Below are 26,215 nucleotides of genomic sequence, written 5' to 3' on the forward strand. Positions count from 1 at the left end.
ATAAATTGTTTATCTTAAATGTTTCTCACAATTATATCACATAAATGTTAAACCTAAGACCCAATCTAACTCTGTTATTTTTTAAATACACTACCTAACAGAATACTCCATTCTACTGAATGTACAACAATGCATGCAACCATATGACCTGTCTTTGTAATACTCATTGTGCTTTATTGTTATCTGTTTACAATAATGTTTTATCACTGATTACATCACTGCTTAGTTAATCTTAAGTTAATTTTAAGCCTGCCCGTAATGCTATGCATACAAGTGGCTTTGGCATGCTTCTCTTACCTGTATTTTTTTGTACCTCTGTATGTATGTTCAAATTATAAAATAAATAAATAAATAAATGTGTATCATTGCAGTGGAGGATTACATGAAGGATACACTGGAGTCTCTGAGGATCTTTGAGAAGGAGTCCATCGTGACGTACCTGGCTCGTATCAACCGGGCTGAGGAGTGCAGCATTGATAATCGTGTGAAGAGAATGTCAGACAAGTGGGTGTCACTCAGATAATAATTAAATAACATTTTTGAGATTAGTGCTTTTCTTGTTAGAGTAGTACTGTATTGATGTTGTAAAAGATTTTAACCTTTAAACTGTCCAAACATAGATCTATGTTCACTCACGCAGCGCTCCAAATATTTTGAAAAATAATTTTTTTTTTTTTAAATTAAGAGCGCATTTTTAGAAATGTTATAGGACAAAAAAAAAATTTTAGGGCTGGTACTTGCCGAAATATAAGCCCACAAAGTTCTTGCTAAATGATGAGGTGTCGGCATCATGGAGCCGCTTGCAGAAACAATAAACATTTATCATTTTTTCCAATTCTTTTCTATTTTTTATTTTCATTGTTATGATAATAATGTTTTGTTGCAGATCTTTTGATTTCATAGCCAATTTTTGTTGAGACAAAAATATTTGGTACTGAATTGGTAATCACACTGTCACAAACACACATATTCACACTGATAGATGAATTTGTACACCTGGTTCAGTCACATACTATTGTTTATATATACATATGTATATGCAAGGTATATACAGGTCCCATTTATGTTTCTAAAATCCACCATTGTATGGTACTCCAAGAAGCATGTATTTATACAGAGTGCCACCCCACATTGCTGATATATGTATCGTGTGTCTTTTCGCACTTGGGGTCGCTGTGTAGTGTAAGCACTCGCAACACACTTTTTCTGAGAGTACTTCTTTGGAGTAGATGGTAATGGTATCAGGCAGCGACGTTAGGGATAATTTGGTCAGGCACTTTCCCTTCTTGTGGAGTGACAGGCCACTGTTGTGGGGTGACAGGTTGCTGTGGAGTGACAGATACAGGTGTTGTGCCATACTTTTTCGCTATCTGCTTGACAACATTGAGGGTGAATTCCGCATATCGTTGTCGCTTCCCTGTCATTATTTCATACATGTTGAAGGCATTGAGCATTGCAATGTATACAAGGTGGAAAAACACTTTTATATACCACTTGCAACTCCTACGCACACAGTCAACAAATCCTATCATCATGTCACACTTATCGACTAGTCGCATATTGTTCGTATAGTCGATGAGAGCAGCTGGCTTTACAATAGGTTCATTGTTGTACTTGCTCAGTCTGTCTGTACCATCTCATTTCTGTGGATGGTTGACAGCAATGTCACGTCCCGTTTGTCATGCCACGTCAGTACCATGATGTCATTGGCATGAAACACTTGCACTACACTTCCTCCAGTTAACCTTAGCATATGTTTTCTTCTTTTTCTCACTGTTCCACATATATCAGTATTGTTCACACATAGGAAATCAGCGAGCATAGGTCTTGTATACTAGTTGTCTATGTACAATGTATGGCCCTTGCCAAGGTATGGCTGCATCATCTTGTGAACAACATCACCAGAAATGCCCAACATGCGTCTGGTATCATCGCGTGTGCTTTTCCCTGTGTAGTTAATGACATCCAACACAAGACCAGTCTCACAGTCACACATAACAAAGAGTTTTATACCAAAGCAATTACGTTTGCTTGGTATATATTGTTGGAATGACAGTCGTCCCTTGAACAGAATCAAGGACTCGTCAGCAACAATATTCTTGAATGGATAAAAGTAGGCACTGAATTTTTGCTTTAGATACATAAACAATTCCCTGATTTTGTATAGGAGGTCATTTCGGTTTGGAGTATTCCTGTCTGCGAAGTTCAATATTCATAGCAACAGAGTGAATCTGTTGCAGGGGAGGAGATCATGGAAGACTGGAGTACTGATGAAGTGGTCTGTGGACAGTAGTGTGCTATATTGTTCTTATAGGTGTATGGCATAAGCATGATTGTGCCAAGGAATAAATACATTTCAGCCACAGTTGTATCTTTCCACCTGCGCAGCCGTGACGATTCTGAAACATCTGTGTGGTGCATTGTATAATGGTAGTACATATTGGTCTGGATAACAATCAGGTTCATTATTGGTTCATCAAATTATAGTTGAAAATAGTCTAACTCTGTAGACTCATTTGTGATAGGACAATGTGGCATGATACCACTTCCACTGGCATCAAAATTGAAAGGATGTGGCATGAATAGTGTACTTTCTGTCCATTTCCATTTGCGATCAGATGGTGCAGGGTGGACCTATGGCATGGGGCGTGGGGGAGCAGGAGGGGGGATGGGAGTGGAGGCAGCACATGGTTGAGAGGGTACCGGGCGGTCCTTTGTCTGCCCACCCACTGTGCCACGAGGTCCAGGCACCATGCCACCAATCTCCTTCCTCCATCCCAGCATATTCACCTTCATGATCACTGTCACTATCACTAGCTGGGGTTTCGGATCGTGACCTGCCACGACCCTTGCCACTGACTACATATGGCACACTGCCTGAACGTAGGTTACGACACCTAAAAGTACGTTTCACTGGGGAATAATGATAATCACTGTCACTTGACAAATCCTCTATCGGCATGAAATCGATTTCATCATCATCACTAATATCACTTTTACTATCGTCATCACTGTAATGCTTGGAAAATTATAATTTCCTCTTGCAGAGTTGCCTTTGGGTAGTAACACTAGCAACCCCAGAGGTACTTGGCTGAGGGTCTGGTATGGCCACACTGGCCACCCCAGAGGTGATGGGCTGAGGGTCATCTAGGTTATCATCAATATTTTCACTAATTATTTGAACATTAGTGACTATATCAGTGTCAAATTCACTAACCTCACATTCTGTTACACTTTCTGAGAATATGCTGAGGCATGAGTGAATCATGGGGGTTTGCCATGATGTTAACCCAAGAAGGAGCTGAAACTAACTGGTGCTACCACACGGTACCCCAGCATCAGCGAATTTTTTCACACTGCACACACTTAAGGCATAGACCCATTCTCTCATGTCTAGAAGACTCAGGCCTATCGTGCCAAATTTGAAGGAATGAAAAATAAAACGTTGATCTATGTTCAGAGCGCTACGCGTGCAAACGTAGATCTACGTTTGGAGAGTTTAAGGGTACCTTGAGTTACAAGCTTAATTTGTTCCAGAAGGCTGTTCGAGTGCCAATACCGAATGAATTTGTTCCCATAAGGAATAATGCAAATTAGATTAGTCCATTTCAGACCCCCAAAAATACACTTACAAAAGCACTTACAAAAATACACTTACATAATTGTTCGAGTTGGGAGCTGTTCGAAACTCGAGGTACCGCTGTACTTTCTTCTGTTGCAGACCATGAGAATAAGCGGGATGAAAAATAAATACAGCAGAGTTCCAAATATATGACTTGGTTGGGTCTTAAATAATTTTGTAAATTTAGGTTGGACTTAAGATTATGACTAGAATTGAAAAAGAAAAAACTTGCCTACATAAACATGTATATGACTAAATGTGTTATTTATCAAAATCATTTTGTTGCAGACTCGTGTTGCTAAATCACCAAAAATTTCCCGATACCCTTCAGTTAAATCTGTTTAAATTAACACTTTATCACCACTTAAAACACACATGCCTTCAGCCTCTAAATTACTTGTATAAAACTTAAAGCAGTGCATTAAATTTAGGCCTAAATACATGTAGATATTTTCTTTGCTTTACCATCTTTTCTGATACAATGGGTGAATAAAATAGATACAGTACCTTTCTAGGTATGGTACCTGTATCATGCACAGTTGCTGCACTAATATTATCTCTAGGTATTAGGTTAAGTCTGCTCAAAATGCCTTGGCATGTTAGTGACTTTCTTGGTACTAATCAAATTATGAAATGTAAAGGCACATTGTATCCTTTGCACAGAAATAAACTTTTGTTTTGTTTATGTTTTGTTAATGTTAAAACATAAGTGGAGGGAACACAGGAACAGGCCTACTGGCCTATACTAGGCAGGTTCTTAGAACATTAAAAATGGCTTCCACTTTTATACACAATATTACTTTCTTCCCAGTGTTAACAATTGGCTTCCTCTTCTTATTAAACAATACAGTGTATAGAAGCCATTCCAAGGGTATGATAACAAGGTCAAATAAACAAAATTTATTGCTATAAAATGGAGTATAATATGACTCATGAAATCGTAATGACTCTATTGCACACAAACCGTACCACGGGCAGGACTTGAACCCACGGTCAGGGAGTCATAAAACTCAAACCAGACATGTTAACTACTGGGTTGAAACCCTGCCCATGGTATGGTTTGGACTACAGTATATAATACAATTATATACTGACTCGTAATAGTGACCACACACCCATGGTGTGGGTGGTAGTGACCACACACCCATGGTGTGGGTGGTAGTGACCACACACCCATGGTGTGGGTGGTAGTGACCACACACCCATGGTGTGGGTGGTAGTGACCACACACCCATGGTGTGGGTGGTAGTGACCACACACCCATGGTGTGGGTGGTAGTGACCACACACCCATGGTGTGGGTGGTAGTGACCACACACCCATGGTGTGGGTGGTAGTGACCACACACCCATGGTGTGGGTGGTAGTGACCACACACCCATGGTGTGGGTGGTAGTGACCACACACCCATGGTGTGGGTGGTAGTGACCACACACCCATGGTGTGGGTGGTAGTGACCACACACCCATGGTGTGGGTGGTAGTGACCACACACCCATGGTGTGGGTGGTAGTGACCACACACCCATGGTGTGGGTGGTAGTGACCACACACCCATGGTGTGGGTGGTAGTGACCACACACCCATGGTGTGGGTGGTAGTGACCACACACCCATGGTGTGGGTGGTAGTGACCACACACCCATGGTGTGGGTGGTAGTGACCACACACCCATGGTGTGGGTGGTAGTGACCACACACCCATGGTGTGGGTGGTAGTGACCACACACCCATGGTGTGGGTGGTAGTGACCACACACCCATGGTGTGGGTGGTAGTGACCACACACCCATGGTGTGGGTGGTAGTGACCACACACCCATGGTGTGGGTGGTAGTGACCACACACCCATTGTGTGGGTGGTAGTGACCACACACCCATGGTGTGGGTGGTAGTGACCACACACCCATGGTGTGGGTGGTAGTGACCACACACCCATGGTGTGGTAGGTAGTGACCACACACCCATGGTGTGGGTGGTAGTGACCACACACCCATGGTGTGGGTGGTAGTGACCACACACCCATGGTGTGGGTGGTAGTGACCACACACCCATGGTGTGGGTGGTAGTGACCACACACCCATGGTGTGGGTGGTAGTGACCACACACCCATGGTGTGGGTGGTAGTGACCACACACCCATGGTGTGGGTGGTAGTGACCACACACCCATGGTGTGGGTGGTAGTGACCACACACCCATGGTGTGGGTGGTAGTGACCACACACCCATGGTGTGGGTGGTAGTGACCACACACCCATGGTGTGGGTGGTAGTGACCACACACCCATGGTGTGGGTGGTAGTGACCACACACCCATGGTGTGGGTGGTAGTGACCACACACCCATGGTGTGGGTGGTAGTGACCACACACCCATGGTGTACGTGGTAGTTACCACACACCCAAGGTGTGGGTGGCAGTGACCACACACCCATGGTGTGGATGGCAGTGACCACACACCCATGGTGTGGGTGGTAGTGACCACACACCCATGGTGTGGATGGTAGTGACCACACACCCATGGTGTGGATGGTAGTGACCACACACCCATGGTGTGGGTGGTAGTGACCACACACCCATGGTGTGGGTGGTAGTGACCACACACCCATGGTGTGGGTGGTAGTGACCACACACCCATGGTGTGGATGGTAGTGACCACACACCCATGGTGTGGATGGTAGTGACCACACACCCATGGTGTGGATGGTAGTGACCACACACCCATGGTGTGGGTGGTAGTTACCACACACCCATGGTGTGGATGGTAGTGACCACACACCCATGGTGTGGGTGGTAGTTACCACACACCCATGGTGTGGATGGTAGTGACCACACACCCATGGTGTGGGTGGTAGTTACCACACACCCATGGTGTGAATGGTAGTGACCACACACCCATGGTGTGGGTGGTAGTTACCACACACCCATGGTGTGGATGGTAGTGACCACACACCCATGGTGTGGGTGGTAGTGACCACACACCCATGGTGTGGATGGTAGTGACCACACACCCATGGTGTGGGTGGTAGTGACCACACACCCATGGTGTGGGTGGTAGTGACCACACACCCATGGTGTGGGTGGTAGTGACCACACACCCATGGTGTGGGTGGTAGTGACCACACACCCATGGTGTGGATGGTAGTGACCACACACCCATGGTGTGGATGGTAGTGACCACACACCCATGGTGTGGGTGGTAGTGACCACACACCCATGGTGTGGGTGGTAGTGACCACACACCCATGGTGTGGGTGGTAGTGACCACACACCCATGGTGTGGATGGTAGTGACCACACACCCATGGTGTGGGTGGTAGTGACCACACACCCATGGTGTGGACCACACACCCATGGTGTGGATGGTAGTGACCACACACCCATGGTGTGGGTGGTAGTGACCACACACCCATGGTGTGGATGGTAGTGACCACACACCCATGGTGTGGGTGGTAGTGACCACACACCCATGGTGTGGGTGGTAGTGACCACACACCCATGGTGTGGGTGGTAGTGACCACACACCCATGGTGTGGGTGGTAGTGACCACACACCCATGGTGTGGGTGGTAGTGACCACACACCCATGGTGTGGATGGTAGTGACCACACACCCATGGTGTGGGTGGTAGTGACCACACACCCATGGTGTGGGTGGTAGTGACCACACACCCATGGTGTGGGTGGTAGTGACCACACACCCATGGTGTGGGTGGTAGTGACCACACACCCATGGTGTGGGTGGTAGTGACCACACACCCATGGTGTGGGTGGTAGTGACCACACACCCATGGTGTGGGTGGTAGTGACCACACACCCATGGTGTGGGTGGTAGTGACCACACACCCATGGTGTGGATGGTAGTGACCACACACCCATGGTGTGGATGGTAGTGACCACACACCCATGGTGTGGGTGGTAGTGACCACACACCCATGGTGTGGGTGGTAGTGACCACACACCCATGGTGTGGATGGTAGTGACCACACACCCATGGTGTGGATGGTAGTGACCACACACCCATGGTGTGGATGGTAGTGACCACACACCCATGGTGTGGATGGTAGTGACCACACACCCATGGTGTGGGTGGTAGTGACCACACACCCATGGTGTGGATGGTAGTGACCACACACCCATGGTGTGGATGGTAGTGACCACACACCCATGGTGTGGGTGGTAGTGACCACACACCCATGGTGTGGGTGGTAGTGACCACACACCCATGGTGTGGGTGGTAGTTACCACACACCCATGGTGTGGATGGTAGTGACCACACACCCATGGTGTGGGTGGTAGTGACCACACACCCATGGTGTGGATGGTAGTGACCACACACCCATGGTGTGGGTGGTAGTGACCACACACCCATGGTGTGGATGGTAGTGACCACACACCCATGGTGTGGGTGGTAGTGACCACACACCCATGGTGTGGATGGTAGTGACCACACACCCATGGTGTGGATGGTAGTGACCACACACCCATGGTGTGGGTGGTAGTGACCACACACCCATGGTGTGGGTGGTAGTGACCACACACCCATGGTGTGGGTGGTAGTGACCACACACCCATGGTGTGGATGGTAGTGACCACACACCCATGGTGTGGGTGGTAGTGACCACACACCCATGGTGTGGGTGGTAGTGACCACACACCCATGGTGTGGGTGGTAGTGACCACACACCCATGGTGTGGGTGGTAGTGACCACACACCCATGGTGTGGGTGGTAGTGACCACACACCCATGGTGTGGGTGGTAGTGACCACACACCCATGGTGTGGGTGGTAGTGACCACACACCCATGGTGTGGGTGGTAGTGACCACACACCCATGGTGTGGGTGGTAGTGACCACACACCCATGGTGTGGGTGGTAGTGACCACACACCCATGGTGTGGGTGGTAGTGACCACACACCCATGGTGTGGGTGGTAGTGACCACACACCCATGGTGTGCATGGTAGTGACCACACACCCATGGTGTGGGTGGGTGGTAGTGACCACACACCCATGGTGTGGGTGGTAGTGACCACACACCCATGGTGTGGGTGGTAGTGACCACACACCCATGGTGTGGATGGTAGTGACCACACACCCATGGTGTGGGTGGTAGTGACCACACACCCATGGTGTGGATGGTAGTGACCACACACCCATGGTGTGGGTGACCACACACCCATGTAGTAGTGACCACACACCCATTATGTGGGTGGTAGTGACCACACACCCATGGTGTGGGTGGTAGTGACCACACACCCATGGTGTGGGTGGTAGTGACCACACACCCATGGTGTGGATGGTAGTGACCACACACCCATGGTGTGGATGGTAGTGACCACACACCCATGGTGTGGGTGGTAGTGACCACACACCCATGGTGTGGGTGGTAGTGACCACACACCCATGGTGTGGATGGTAGTGACCACACACCCATGGTGTGGGTGGTAGTGACCACACACCCATGGTGTGGATGGTAGTGACCACACACCCATGGTGTGGATGGTAGTGACCACACACCCATGGTGTGGATGGTAGTGACCACACACCCATGGTGTGGGTGGTAGTGACCACACACCCATGGTGTGGGTGGTAGTGACCACACACCCATGGTGTGGATGGTAGTGACCACACACCCATGGTGTGGGTGGTAGTGACCACACACCCATGGTGTGGGTGGTAGTGACCACACACCCATGGTGTGGGTGGTAGTGACCACACACCCATGGTGTGGATGGTAGTGACCACACACCCATGGTGTGGATGGTAGTGACCACACACCCATGGTGTGGGTGGTAGTGACCACACACCCATGGTGTGGGTGGTAGTGACCACACACCCATGGTGTGGGTGGTAGTGACCACACACCCATGGTGTGGATGGTAGTGACCACACACCCATGGTGTGGGTGGTAGTTACCACACACCCATGGTGTGGGTGGTAGTGACCACACACCCATGGTGTGGGTGGTAGTTACCACACACCCATGGTGTGGGTGGTAGTGACCACACACCCATGGTGTGGGTGGTAGTTACCACACACCCATGGTGTGGGTGGTAGTGACCACACACCCATGGTGTGGGTGGTAGTGACCACACACCCATGGTGTGGGTGGTAGTGACCACACACCCATGGTGTGGGTGGTAGTGACCACACACCCATGGTGTGGGTGGTAGTGACCACACACCCATGGTGTGGGTGGTAGTGACCACACACCCATGGTGTGGGTGGTAGTCACCACACACTCATGGTGTGGTTGTAGTTACCACACACCCATGGTGTGGGTGGCAGTCAGCACACGCTCATGGTGTGGGTGGTAGTGACCACACACCCATGGTGTGTGGATGGTAGTAGACCACACACCCATGGTGTGGATGGTAGTAACCACACACCCATGGTGTGGATGGTAGTGACCACACACCCATGGTGTGGGTGGTAGTGGGTGTGTAGTGACCACACACCCATGGTGTGGGTGGTAGTGACCACACACCCATGGTGTGGATGGTAGTGACCACACACCCATGGTGTGGATGGTAGTGACCACACACCCATGGTGTGGATGGTAGTGACCACACACCCATGGTGTGGGTGGTAGTTACCACACACCCATGGTGTGGATGGTAGTGACCACACACCCATGGTGTGGGTGGTAGTTACCACACACCCATGGTGTGGATGGTAGTGACCACACACCCATGGTGTGGGTGTTAGTTACCACACACCCATGGTGTGAATGGTAGTGACCACACACCCATGGTGTGGGAGGTAGTGACCACACACCCATGGTGTGGATGGTAGTGACCACACACCCATGGTGTGGGAGGTAGTGACCACACACCCATGGTGTGGATGGTAGTGACCACACACCCATGGTGTGGGTGGTAGTGACCACACACCCATGGTGTTGATGGTAGTGACCACACACCCATGGTGTGGGTGGTAGTGACCACACACCCATGGTGTGTATGGTAGTGACCACACACTCATGGTGTGGATGGTAGTGACCACACACCCATGGTGTGGGTGGTAGTGACCACACACCCATGGTGTGGGTGGTAGTGACCACACACCCATGGTGTGGGTGGTAGTGACCACACACCCATGGTGTGGGTGGTAGTGACCACACACCCATGGTGTGGATGGTAGTGACCACACACCCATGGTGTGGATGGTAGTGACCACACACCCATCGTGTGGATGGTAGTGACCACACACCCATGGTGTGGATGGTAGTGACCACACACCCATGGGGTGGGTGGTAGTTACCACACACCCATGGTGTGGATGGTAGTGACCACACACCCATGGTGTGGGTGGTAGTTACCACACACCCATGGTGTGGATGGTAGTGACCACACACCCATTTTGTGGGTGGTAGTTACCACACACCCATGGTGTGGATGGTAGTGACCAAACACCCATGGTGTGGGTGGTAGTTACCACACTCCCATGGTGTGGATGGTAGTGACCACACACCCATGGTGTGTGTGGTAGTGACCACACACCCATGGTGTGGATGGTAGTGACCACACACCCATGGTGTGGGTGGTAGTGACCACACACCCATGGTGTGAATGGTAGTGACCACACACCCATGGTGTGGATGGTAGTGACCACACACCCATGGTGTGGGTGGTAGTGACCACACACCCATTGTGTGGTAGTGACCACACACCCATGGTGTGGGTGGTAGTGACCACACACCCATGGTGTGGGTGGTAGTGACCACACACCCATGGTGTGGGTGGTAGTGACCACACACCCATGGTGTGGGTGGTAGTGACCACACACCCATGGTGTGGGTGGTAGTGACCACACACCCATGGTATGGGTGGTAGTTACCACACACCCATGGTGTGGGTGGAAGTGACCACACACCCATGGTGTGGGTGGTAGTGACCACACACCCATGGTGTGGGTGGTAGTGACCACACACCCATGGTGTGGATGGTAGTTACCACACACCAATGGTGTGGATGGTAGTGACCACACCCATGGTGTGGATGGTAGTGACCACACACCCATGGTGTGGGTGGTAGTTACCACACACCCATGGTGTGGGTGGTAGTGACCACACACCTATGGTGTGGGTGGAAGTGACCACACACCCATGGTGTGGGTGGTAGTGACCACACACCCATGGTGTGGGTGGTAGTGACCACACACCCATGGTGTGGGTGGTAGTCACCACACACCCATGGTGTGGGTGGTAGTCACCACACACCCATGTTGTGGGTGGTAGTCACCACACACCCATCGTGTGGGTGGTAGTGACCACACACCCATGGTGTGGATGGTAGTGACCACACACCCATGGTGTAGGTGGTAGTAACCACACACCCATGGTGTGGGTGGTAGTGACCACACACCCATGGTGTGGATGGTAGTGACCACACACCCATGGTGTGGGTGGTAGTGACCACACACCCAAGGTGTGGATGGTAGTGATCACACCCCCATGGTGTGGATGGTAGTGACCACACACCCATGGTGTGGATGGTAGTGACCACACACCCATGGTGTGGGTGGTAGTGACCACACACGAATGGTGTGGGTGGTAGTGACCACACACCCATGGTGTGGGTGGTAGTGGCCACACACCCATGGTGTAGGTGGTAGTGACCACACACCCATGGTGTGGATGGTAGTGACCACATACCCATGGTGTGGATGGTAGTGACCACACACCCATGGTGTGGGTGGTAGTGACCACACACCCATGGTGTGGGTGGTAGTTACCACACACCTATGGTGTGGATGGTAGTGACCACACACCCATGGTGTGGGTGGTAGTTACCACACACCCATGGTGTGGATGGTAGTGACCACACACCCATGGTGGGGGTGGTAGTTACCACACACCCATGGTGTGAATGGTAGTGACCACACACCCATGGTGTGGGTGGTAGTTACCACACACCCATGGTGTGGATGGTAGTGACCACACACCCATGGTGTGGGTGGTAGTGACCACACACCCATGGTGTGGGTGGTAGTGACCACACACCCATGGTGTAGGTGGTAGTGACCACACACCCATGGTGTGGGTGGTAGTCACCACACACCCATGGTGTGGGTGGTAGTCACCACACACCCATGTTGTGGGTGGTAGTCACCACACACCCATCGTGTGGGTGGTAGTCACCACACACCCATCGTGTGGGTGGTAGTGACCACACACCCATGGTGTGGATGGTAGTGACCACACACCCATGGTGTAGGTGGTAGTAACCACACACCCATGGTGTGGGTGGTAGTGACCACACACCCATGGTGTGGATGGTAGTGACCACACACCCATGGTGTGGGTGGTAGTGACCACACACCCAAGGTGTGGATGGTAGTGATCACACCCCCATGGTGTGGATGGTAGTGACCACACACCCATGGTGTGGATGGTAGTGACCACACACGAATGGTGTGGGTGGTAGTGACCACACACCCATGGTGTGGGTGGTAGTGACCACACACCCATGGTGTAGGTGGTAGTGACCACACACCCATGGTGTGGATGGTAGTGACCACATACCCATGGTGTGGATGGTAGTGACCACACACCCATGGTGTGGGTGGTAGTGACCACACACCCATGGTGTGGGTGGTAGTTACCACACACCCATGGTGTGGATGGTAGTGACCACACACCCATGGTGTGGGTGGTAGTTACCACACACCCATGGTGTGGATGGTAGTGACCACACACCCATGGTGTGGGTGGTAGTTACCACACACCCATGGTGTGGATGGTAGTGACCACACACCCATGGTGTGGGTGGTAGTGACCACACACCCATGGTATGGGTGGTAGTGACCACACACCCATGGCGTGGGTGGCAGTGACCACATGGTGTGGGTGGTAGTGACCACACCCCATGGTTTGGGTGGTAGTGACCACACACCCATGGTGTGGGTGGTAGTGACCACACACCCATGGTGTGGGTGGTAGTGACCACACACCCATGGTGTGGGTGGTAGTGACCACACACCCATGGTGTGGGTGGTAGTGACCACACACCCATGGTGTGGGTGGTAGTGACCACACACCCATGGTGTGGGTGGTAGTGACCACACACCCATGGTGTGGATGGTAGTGACCACACACCCATGGTGTGGATGGTAGTAACCACACACCCATGGTTTGGGTGGTAGTGACCACACACCCATGGTGTGGGTGGTAGTGACCACACACCCATGGTGTGGGTGGTAGTGACCACACACCCATGGTGTGGGTGGTAGTTACCACACACCCATGGTGTGGGTGGTAGTCACCACATACTCATGGTGTGGGTGGTAGTCACTACACACCCATGGTGTGGGTGGTAGTTACCACACACCCATGGTGTGGGTGGTAGTGACCACACACCCATGGTGTGGGTGGTAGTGACCACACACCCATGGTGTGGGTGGTAGTGACCACACACCCATGGTGTGGATGGTAGTGACCACACACCCATGGTGTGGGTGGTAGTGACCACACACCCATGGTGTGGATGGTAGTGATAGTGTGGACCACACACCCATGGTGTGGGTGGTAGTGACCACACACCCATGGTGTGGTTGGTAGTGACCACACACCCATGGTGTGGGTGGTAGTTACCACACACCCATGGTGTGGGTGGTAGTTACCACACACTCATGGTGTGGGTGGTAGTCACCACACACTCATGGTGTGGGTGGTAGTTACCACACACTCAATTGTGTGGGTGGTAGTCACCACACACCCATGGTGTCGGTGGTAGTCACCACACACCCATGGTGTGGGTGGTAGTTACCACACACTCAATTGTGTGGGTGGTAGTCACCACACACCCATGGTGTCGGTGGTAGTCACCACACACCCATGGTGTGGGTGGTAGTCACCACACACTCATGGTGTGGGTGGTAGTTACCACACACTCATGGTGTGGGTGGTAGTTACCACACACTCATGGTGTGGGTGGTAGTTACCACACACTCATGGTGTGGGTGGTAGTTGCCACACACTCATGGTGTGGGTGGTAGTTACCACACACTCATGGTGTGGGTGGTAGTCACCACACACTCATGGTGTGGGTGGTAGTTACCACACACTCATGGTGTGGGTGGTAGTTGCCACACACTCATGGTGTGGGTGGTAGTTGCCACACACTCATGGTGTGGGTGGTAGTTGCCACACACTCATGGTGTGGGTGGTAGTCACCACACACTCATGGTGTGGGTGGTAGTTACCACACACTCATGGTGTGGGTGGTAGTTACCACACACTCATGGTGTGGGTGGTAGTTACCACACACTCATGGTGTGGGTGGTAGTTACCACACACTCATGGTGTGGGTGGTAGTTACCACACACTCATGGTGTGGGTGGTAGTTACCACACACTCATGGTGTGGGTGGTAGTTACCACACACTCATGGTGTGGGTGGTAGTCACCACACACTCATGGTGTGGGTGGTAGTCACCACACACTCATGGTGTGGGTTTTAGTTACCACATTCCCATGGTGTGGGTGGTAGTCACCACATACCCATGGTGTGGGTGGTAGTCACCACATACCCATGGTGTGGGTGGTAGTCACCACATACCCATGGTGTGGGTGGTAGTCACCACATACCCATGGTGTGGGTGGTAGTCACCACATACCCATGGTGTGGGTGGTAGTCACCACATACCCATGGTGTGGGTGGTAGTCACCACATACCCATGGTGTGGGTGGTAGTCACCACATACCCATGGTGTGGGTGGTAGTCACCACATACCCATGGTGTGGGTGGTAGTCACCACATATCCATGGTGTGGGTGGTAGTCACCACATATCCATGGTGTGGGTGGTAGTCACCACATATCCATGGTGTGGGTGGTAGTCACCACATATCCATGGTGTGGGTGGTAGTCACCACATACCCATGGTGTGGGTGGTAGTCACCACATATCCATGGTGTGGGTGGTAGTCACCACATACCCATGGTGTGGGTGGTAGTCACCACATACCCATGGTGTGGGTGGTAGTCACCACATACCCATGGTGTGGGTGGTAGTCACCACATATCCATGGTGTGGGTGGTAGTCACCACATACCCATGGTGTGGGTGGTAGTCACCACATACCCATGGTGTGGGTGGTAGTCACCACATATCCATGGTGTGGGTGGTAGTCACCACATACCCATGGTGTGGGTGGTAGTCACCACATACCCATGGTGTGGGTGGTAGTCACCACATATCCATGGTGTGGGTGGTAGTCACCACATACCCATGGTGTGGGTGGTAGTCACCACATACCCATGGTGTGGGTGGTAGTCACCACATACCCATGGTGTGGGTGGTAGTCACCACATACCCATGGTGTGGGTGGTAGTCACCACATACCCATGGTGTGGGTGGTAGTCACCACATATCCATGGTGTGGGTGGTAGTCACCACATATCCATGGTGTGGGTGGTAGTCACCACATACCCATGGTGTGGGTGGTAGTCACCACATATCCATGGTGTGGGTGGTAGTCACCACATACCCATGGTGTGGGTGGTAGTCACCACATACCCATGGTGTGGGTGGTAGTCACCACATATCCATGGTGTGGGTGGTAGTCACCACACACCCATGGTGTGGGTGGTAGTCACCACACACCCATGGTGTGGGTGGTAGTTACCACACACTCATGGTGTGGGTGGTAGTCACTCCATACCCATGGTGTGGGTGGTAGTCACCACATACCCATGGTGTGGGTGGTAGTCACCACATACCCATGGTGTGGGTGGTAGTCACCACATACCCATGGTGTGGGTGGTAGTCACCACATACCCATGGTGTGGGTGGTAGTCACCACATATCCATGGTGTGGGTGGTAGTCACCACACACCCATGGTGTGGGTGGTAGTCACCACACACCCATGGTGTGGGTGGTAGTTACCACACACCCATAATGTGGGTGGTAGTCACCACACACCCATGGTGTGGGTTGAAGTGACCACACACCCATGGTTTGGGTGGTAGATACCACACACCCATGGTGTGGGTGGTAGTTACCTCACACCCATGGTGTGGGTGGTACTTACCACACACCCATGGTGTGGGTGGTAGTCACCACACACCCATGGTGTGGGTGGTAGTCACCATACACCCATGGTGTGGGTGGTAGTCACCACACACCCATGGTGTGGGTGGTAGTTACCACACACTCATGGTGTGGGTGGTAGTCACCACACACCCATGGTGTGGGTGGTAGTTACCACTCACCCATGGTGTGGGTGGTAGTCACTGCATACCCATGGTGTGGGTGGTAGTTACCACACACCCATGGTGTGGGTGGTAGTCACCACACACCCATGGTGTGGGTGGTAGTTACCACACACCCATGGTGTGGGTGGTAGTCACCACACACCCATGGTGTGGGTGGTAGTGACCACACACCCATGGTGTGGGTGGTAGTGACCACACACTCATGGTGTGGGTGGTAGTTACCACACACCCATGGTGTGTGTGGTAGTTACCACACACCCATGGTGTGGGTGGTAGTGACCACACACCCATGGTGTGGGTGGTAGTCACCACACGCTCATGGTGTGGGTGGTAGTGACCACACACCCATGGTGTGGGTGGTAGTGACCACACACCCATGGTGTGGGTGGTAGTTTCCACACACTCATGGTGTGGGTGGTAGTCACCACACACCCATGGTGTGGGTGGTAGTTACCACACACTCATGGTGTGGGTGGTAGTTACTACACACTCATGGTGTGGGTGGTAGTTACCACACACTCGTGGTGTGGGTGGTAGTCACCACACACTCATGGTGTGGGTGGTAGTTACCACACACTCATGGTGTGGGTGGTAGTCACCACACACTCATGGTGTGGGTGGTAGTTACCACACACCCATGGTGTGGGTGGTAGTCACCACACACTCATGGTGTGGGTGGTAGTTACCACACACTCATGGTGTGGGTGGTAGTTACCACACACTCATGGTGTGGGTGGTAGTTACCACACACTCATGGTGTGGGTGGTAGTTACCACACACCCATGGTGTGGGTGGTAGTCACCACACACTCATGGTGTGGGTGGTAGTTACCACACACTTATGGTGTGGGTGGTAGTTACCACACACCCATGGTGTGGGTGGTAGTCACCACACACTCATGGTGTGGGTGGTAGTTACCACACACTCATGGTGTGGGTGGTAGTTACCACACACTCATGGTGTGGGTGGTAGTCACCACACACTCATGGTGTGGGTGGTAGTTACCACACACTCATGGTGTGGGTGGTAGTCACCACACACTCATGGTGTGGGTGGTAGTTACCACACACTCATGGTGTGGGTGGTAGTCACCACACACTCATGGTGTGGGTGGTAGTTACCACACACTCATGGTGTGGGTGGTAGTTACCACACACTCATGGTGTGGGTGGTAGTTACCACACACTCATGGTGTGGGTGGTAGTTACCACACACTCATGGTGTGGGTGGTAGTTACCACACACTCATGGTGTGGGTGGTAGTTGCCACACACTCATGGTGTGGGTGGTAGTTACCACACACTCATGGTGTGGGTGGTAGTTACCACACACTCATGGTGTGGGTGGTAGTTACCACACACTCATGGTGTGGGTGGTAGTTGCCACACACTCATGGTGTGGGTGGTAGTCACCACACACTCATGGTGTGGGTGGTAGTTACCACACACTCATGGTGTGGGTGGTAGTTACCACACACTCATGGTGTGGGTGGTAGTCACCACACACTCATGGTGTGGGTGGTAGTTACCACACACTCATGGTGTGGGTGGTAGTCACCACACACTCATGGTGTGGGTGGTAGTCACCACACACTCATGGTGTTGGTGGTAGTTACCACTCACTCATGGTGTGGGTGGTAGTCACCACACACTCATGGTGTGGGTGGTAGTTACCACACACTCATGGTGTGGGTTGTTACCACACACTCATGGTGTGGGTGGTAGTCACCACACACTCATGGTGTGGGTGGTAGTTACCACACACTCATGGTGTGGTTGGTAGTCACCACACACTCATGGTGTGGGTGGTAGTCACCACACACTCATGGTGTGGTTGGTAGTCACCACACACTCATGGTGTGGGTGGTAGTCACCACACACTCATGGTGTGGTTGGTAGTCACCACACACTCATGGTGTGGGTGGTAGTTACCACACACTCATGGTGTGGGTGGTAGTCACCAGACACTAATGGTGTGGGTGGTAGTCACCACACACTCATGGTGTGGGTGGTAGTTACCACACACTCATGGTGTGGGTGGTAGTCACCACACACTCATGGTATGGGTGGTAGTTACCACACACTCAATTGTGTGGGTGGTAGTCACCACATACCCATGGTGTGGGTGGTAGTCACCACATACCCATGGTGTGGGTGGTAGTCACCACATACCCATGGTGTGGGTGGTAGTCACCACATACCCATGGTGTGGGTGGTAGTCACCACATACCCATGGTGTGGGTGGTAGTCACCACATACCCATGGTGTGGGTGGTAGTCACCACATATCCATGGTGTGGGTGGTAGTCACCACATACCCATGGTGTGGGTGGTAGTCACCACATACCCATGGTGTGGGTGGTAGTCACCACATATCCATGGTGTGTGTGGTAGTCACCACATACCTATGGTGTGGGTGGTAGTCACCACATACCCATGGCGTGGGGGGGTAGTCCCCACATATCCATGGTGTAGGTGGTAGTCACCACATATCCATGGTGTGGGTGGTAGTCACCACATACCCATGGTGTGGGTGGTAGTCACCACATATCCATGGTGTGTGTGGTAGTCACCACATACCCATGGTGTGGGTGGTAGTCATCACATATCCATGGTGTGGGTGGTAGTCACCACATATCTATGATGTGGGTGGTAGTCACCACATATCCATGGTGTAGGTGGTAGTCACCACATACCCATGGTGTGGGTGGTAGTCACCACATACCCATGGTGCGGGTGGTAGTCACCACATACCCATGGTGTGGGTGGTAGTCACCACATACCCATGGTGTGGGTGGTAGTCACCACATACCCATGGTGTGGGTGGTAGTCACCACATACCCATGGTGTGGGTGGTAGTCACCACATACCCATGGTGTGGGTGGTAGTCACCACATACCCATGGTGTGGGTGGTAGTCACCACATACCCATGGTGTGGGTGGTAGTCACCACATATCCATGGTGTGGGTGGTAGTCACCACATACCCATGGTGTGGGTGGTAGTCACCACATACCCATGGTGTGGGTGGTAGTCACCACATACCCATGGTGTGGGTGGTAGTCACCACATACCCATGGTGTGGGTGGTAGTCACCACATATCCATGGTGTGGGTGGTAGTCACCACATACCCATGGTGTGGGTGGTAGTCACCACATATCCATGGTGTGGGTGGTAGTCACCACACAGCCATGGTGTGGGTGGTAGTCACCACATACCCATGGTGTGGGTGGTAGTCACCACATATCCATGGTGTGGGTGGTAGTCACCACATACCCATGGTGTGGGTGGTAGTCACCACATACCCATGGTGTGGGTGGTAGTCACCACATACCCATGGTGTGGGTGGTAGTCACCACATACCCATGGTGTGGGTGGTAGTCACCACATACCCATGGTGTGGGTGGTAGTCACCACACACCCATGGTGTGGGTGGTTGCCACCACACACCCATGGTGTGAGTGGTAGTCACCACACACCCATGGTGTGGTTGGTAGTCACCACACACACATGGTGTGGGTGGTAGTCACCACACACCCATGGTGTGGGTGGTAGTCACCACACACCCATGGTGTGGGTGGTAGTGACCACACACTCATGGTGTGGGTGGTAGTGACCACACACCCATGGTGTGGGTGGTAGTCACCACACGCTCATGGTGTGGGTGGTAGTGACCACACACCCATGGTGTGGGTGGTAGTGACCACACACCCATGGTGTGGGTGGTAGTCACCACACACTCAGGGTGTGGGTGGTAGTCACCACACACCCATGGTGTGGGTGGTAGTTACCACACACTCATGGTGTGGGTGGTAGTTACCACACACTCATGGTGTGGGGTGGTAGTTACCACACACTCGTGGTGTGGGTGGTAGTCACCACACACTCATGGTGTGGGTGGTAGTTACCACACACTCATGGTGTGGGTGGTAGTCACCACACACTCATGGTGTGGGTGGTAGTTACCACACACCCATGGTGTGAGTGGTAGTCACCACACACTCATGGTGTGGGTGGTAGTTACCACACACCCATGGTGTGGGTGGTAGTCACCACACACTCATGGTGTGGGTGGTAGTTACCACACACTCATGGTGTGGGTGGTAGTTACCACACACTCATGGTGTGGGTGGTAGTTACCACACACTCATGGTGTGGGTGGTAGTTACCACACACTCATGGTGTGGGTGGTAGTCACCACACACTCATGGTGTGGGTGGTAGTTACCACACACTCATGGTGTGGGTGGTAGTTACCACACACCCATGGTGTGGGTGGTAGTCACCACACACTCATGGTGTGGGTGGTAGTTACCACACACTCATGGTGTGGGTGGTAGTTACCACACACTCATGGTGTGGGTGGTAGTCACCACACACTCATGGTGTGGGTGGTAGTTACCACACACTCATGGTGTGGGTGGTAGTCACCACACACTCATGGTGTGGGTGGTAGTTACCACACACTCATGGTGTGGGTGGTAGTCACCACACACTCATGGTGTGGGTGGTAGTTACCACACACTCATGGTGTGGGTGGTAGTTACCACACACTCATGGTGTGGGTGGTAGTTACCACACACTCATGGTGTGGGTGGTAGTTACCACACACTCATGGTGTGGGTGGTAGTTACCACACACTCATGGTGTGGGTGGTAGTTACCACACACTCATGGTGTGGGTGGTAGTCACCACACACTCATGGTGTGGGTGGTAGTTACCACACACTCATGGTGTGGGTGGTAGTTACCACACACTCATGGTGTGGGTGGTAGTCACCACACACTCATGGTGTGGGTGGTAGTTACCACACACTCATGGTGTCGGTGGTAGTCACCACACACCCATGGTGTGGGTGGTAGTTACCACACACTCAATTGTGTGGGTGGTAGTCACCACACGCTCATGGTGTGAGTGGTAGTGACCACACACCCATGGTGTGGGTGGTAGTTACCACACACTCATGGTGTGGGTGGTAGTTACCACACACTCATGGTGTGGGTGGTAGTCACCACACACCCATGGTGTGGGTGGTAGTCACCACACACACTACCCATGGTGTGGGTGGTAGTTACCACTCACTCATGGTGTGGGTGGTAGTAACCACACTCTCAGGGTGTGGGTGGTAGTTACCACACACTCATGGTGTGGGTGATAGTCACCACACACTCATGGTGTGGGTGGTAGTCACCACACACTCATGGTGTTGGTGGTAGTTACCACTCACTCATGGTGTGGGTGGTAGTCACCACACACTCATGGTGTGGGTGGTAGTTACCACACACTCATGGTGTGGGTTGTTACCACACACTCATGGTGTGGGTGGTAGTTACCACACACTCGTGGTGTGGGTGGTAGTTACCACACACACTCATGGTGTGGGTGGTAGTCACCACACACTCATGGTGTGTGTGGTAGTTACCACACACTCATGGTGTGGGTGGTAGTTACCACACACTCATGGTGTGGGTGGTAGTTACCACACACTCATGGTGTGGGTGGTAGTCACCACACACTCATGGTGTGGGTGGTAGTTACCACACACTCGTGGTGTGGGTGGTAGTTACCACACACACTCATGGTGTGGGTGGTAGTTACCACACACACTCATGGTGTGGGTGGTAGTTACCACACACTCAGGGTGTGGGTGGTAGTTGCCACACACTCATGGTGTGGGTGGTAGCCACCACACACTCATGGTGTGGTTGGTAGTCACCACACACTCATGGTGTGGGTGGTAGTTACCACACACTCATGGTGTGGGTGGTAGTCACCACACACTCATGGTGTGGGTGGTAGTCACCACACACTCATGGTGTGGGTGGTAGTCACCACATTCCCATGGTGTGGGTGTTACCACACACCCATGGTGTGCGTGGTAGTCACCACACACTCATGGTGTGGGTGGTAGTCACCACATACTCATGGTGTGGGTGGTAGTCACGACATACTCATGGTGTGGGTGGTAGTCACCACACACCCATGGTGTGGGTGGTAGTAACCACACACTCATGGTGTGGGTGGTAGTACCACACACCATAGTGTGGGTGGTAGTCACCACACACTCATGGTGTGGGTGGTAGTCACCACACACTCATGGTGTGGGTGGTAGTCACCACACACTCATGGTGTGGGTGGTAGTCACCACATTCCCATGGTGTGGGTGGTAGTCACCACATACCCATGGTGTGGGTGGTAGTCACCACATACCCATGGTGTGGGTGGTAGTCACCACATACCCATGGTGTGGGTGGTAGTCACCACATACCCATGGTGTGGGTGGTAGTCACCACATATCCATGGTGTGGGTGGTAGTCACCACATACCCATGGTGTGGGTGGTAGTCACCACATACCCATGGTGTGGGTGGTAGTCACCACATACCCATGGTGTGGGTGGTAGTCACCACATACCCATGGTGTGGGTGGTAGTCACCACATATCCATGGTGTGGGTGGTAGTCACCACATACCCATGGTGTGGGTGGTAGTCACCACATACCCATGGTGTGGGTGGTAGTCACCACATACCCATGGTGTGGGTGGTAGTCACCACATACCCATGGTGTGGGTGGTAGTCACCACATATCCATGGTGTGGGTGGTAGTCACCACATACCCATGGTGTGGGTGGTAGTCACCACATACCCATGGTGTGGGTGGTAGTCACCACATACCCATGGTGTGGGTGTTAGTCACCACATATCCATGGTGTGGGTGGTAGTCACCACATATCCATGGTGTGGGTGGTAGTCACCGCATATCCATGGTGTGGGTGGTAGTCACCGCATATCCATGGTGTGGGTGGTAGTCACAACATATCCATGTTGTGGGTGGTAGTCACCACAAATCCATGGTGTGGGTGGTAGTCACCACATACCCATGGTGTGGGTGGTAGTCACCACATACCCATGGTGTGGGTGGTAGTCACCACATACCCATGGTGTGGGTGGTAGTCACCACATATCCATGGTGTGTGTGGTAGTCACCACATACCCATGGTGTGGGTGGTAGTCATCACATATTCATGGTGTGGGTGGTAGTCACCACATATCCATGGTGTGGGTGGTAGTCACCACATACCCATGGTGTGGGTGGTAGTCACCACATACCCATGGTGTGGGTGGTAGTCACCACATATCCATGGTGTGGGTGGTAGTCACCACATACCCATGGTGTGGGTGGTAGTCACCACATACCCATGGTGTGGGTGGTAGTCACCACATATCCATGGTGTGGGTGGTAGTCACCACATACCCATGGTGTGGGTGGTAGTCACCACATATCCATGGTGTGGGTGGTAGTCACCACATACCCATGGTGTGGGTGGTAGTCACCACATACCCATGGTGTGGGTGGTAGTCACCACATATCCATGGTGTGTGTGGTAGTCACCACATATCCATGGTGTGGGTGGTAGTCACCACACACCCATGGTGTGGGTGGTAGTCACCACATATCCATGGTGTGGGTGGTAGTCACCACATATCCTTGGTGTGGATGGTAGTCACCATGCACCCATGGTGTGGGTGGTAGTCACCACATACCCATGGTGTGGGTGGTAGTCACCACACACCCATGGTGTGGGTGGTAGTCACCACATGCCCATGGTGTGGGTGGTAGTCTCCACATGCCCATGGTGTGGGTGGTAGTCACCCCACACCCATGGTGTGGGTGGTAGTCACCCCACACCCATGGTGTGGGTGGTAGTCACCACATACCCATCCTGTGGGTGGTAGTCACCCCACACCCATGGTGTGGGTGGTAGTCACCCCACACCCATGGTGTGGGTGGTAGTCACCCCACACCCATGGTGTGGGTGGTAGTCACCCCATACCCATCATGTGGGTGGTAGTCACCCCACACTAGGGAGGATAGGAATAAGACAGGGAAACATGGGGAATACAGTCACAGAAACCCAAGGCAAACGGAAACCAAGCCTGTGCACATACTATGCACTTGGTATCTGCTGGCATGGGAAATCTGGAAAAACAGATGGGACATGCAACTATGACCACCCTAGAAAATGTCATGTCCATATGACAACAGGAAAATGCAAACTCCCTTCCTGTAAGCTTTTTCACCCTGAAATGTGTACCTCTTCAGTACAGGAAAGACTGTGCTATAACTTAAATTGCCAGGCATACCATCTAAAGGGGACAAAAAGATACAAAACATCCAGGCCATGGGAAAACCTGGGTAGCCACAGCCACTCAAGAGGGAGAGGTTTTTTAGTGCCAGGAAGGAAAAAAAAACTGGCAGGAAATGGCAGAAATCGTACACCAAATCCAGTCATTCCTGGAGTGGAACCACAGTCGATGGCCTCCACTCCAAACCAACAGATACAGATACTAATGCCGGAAAAAAAATCCCCCCCCAGTACCAACAATACCACCAGTCCGATAACATTCTTCTTTGCAAATATACAGGGTCTAAAGCCAGCAACAAACAACAAAATACCTTTCATCCGTGGACTGCTTGCAGAGGCAAAGGCAATGTTCGCGGCTTTCACTGAGACCCACATAAAGGATCACTTGGACAACGAAATATGGATCCCAGGTTACAACCTATACAGATGTGACAGAGTGAACAGGCAAAAGGGGGGGGGGGGTTGGCCTGTACATTGCAGAGTCACTTGTTTGCACAGAACTGCTTAATGCCTCAAATGACGTAGTGGAAGTTTTAGCAGTAAAGGTCGAGAACCAAAACCTAGTCATTGTGGTAGTCTACAAGCCTCCGGATGCAACTTCCCAGCAATTCCAGGAACAGCTGTTAAAAACTGACCACTGTCTGGAAAATCTTCCAGCTCCTGCACCCAACATCTTGCTCCTGGGGGATTTCAACTTAAGGCACCTAAAATGGAGGAATATAGCAAATAATATTGTTGCAGAAATAACACCAGGAGGCAGCTCTGATGAAAACTCACACTCACACGAGCTTTTAAATCTCTGCACAAAATTCAATTTAAACCAGCAAATAATAGAGCCTACTAGACTGGAGAATACACTAGACCTCATATTCACTAACAATGATGATCTGATAAGAAATGTCACCATATCAAAAACAATATACTCAGATCACAACATAATTGAGGTTCAGACATGTATGCGTGGAGCCCCAGACCGACAAAATGAGACTAGTCACGAGGGAGCATTCACCAAATTCAACTTCAGTAACAAAAACATAAAGTGGGACCAAGTAAACCAAGTCCTAACCGATATAAGCTGGGAAGATATACTAAGCAACACAGACCCAAACTTATGCCTAGAACAGATTAACTCGGTGGCACTCGATGTATGCACAAGGCTTATTCCTCTAAGAAAAAGGAGGAGTAGATGTAAAATAGAAAGAGACAGGCGCTCCCTTTACAGGCGACGGAAAAGAATAACAGAGCGG

At 51.7% G+C, this 26,215-nt stretch overlaps 1 protein-coding gene across 1 annotated transcript in view; it reads left to right on the forward strand.

Moving 5' to 3' along the window:
• The window catches only part of LOC128687209 (uncharacterized), a 273,243-nt gene that overhangs the window by 198,463 nt on the left and 48,565 nt on the right, over positions 1-26,215 (forward strand). The window contains exon 14 of the mRNA XM_070098518.1: positions 357-504. Coding sequence (XP_069954619.1) covers positions 357-504 — 148 coding nt within the window. The remainder of the gene's footprint in view (positions 1-356; positions 505-26,215) is intronic.

This window comes from Cherax quadricarinatus, chromosome 62 (assembly GCF_038502225.1).
Source record: "Cherax quadricarinatus isolate ZL_2023a chromosome 62, ASM3850222v1, whole genome shotgun sequence".
NCBI lineage: Eukaryota > Metazoa > Arthropoda > Malacostraca > Decapoda > Parastacidae > Cherax > Cherax quadricarinatus.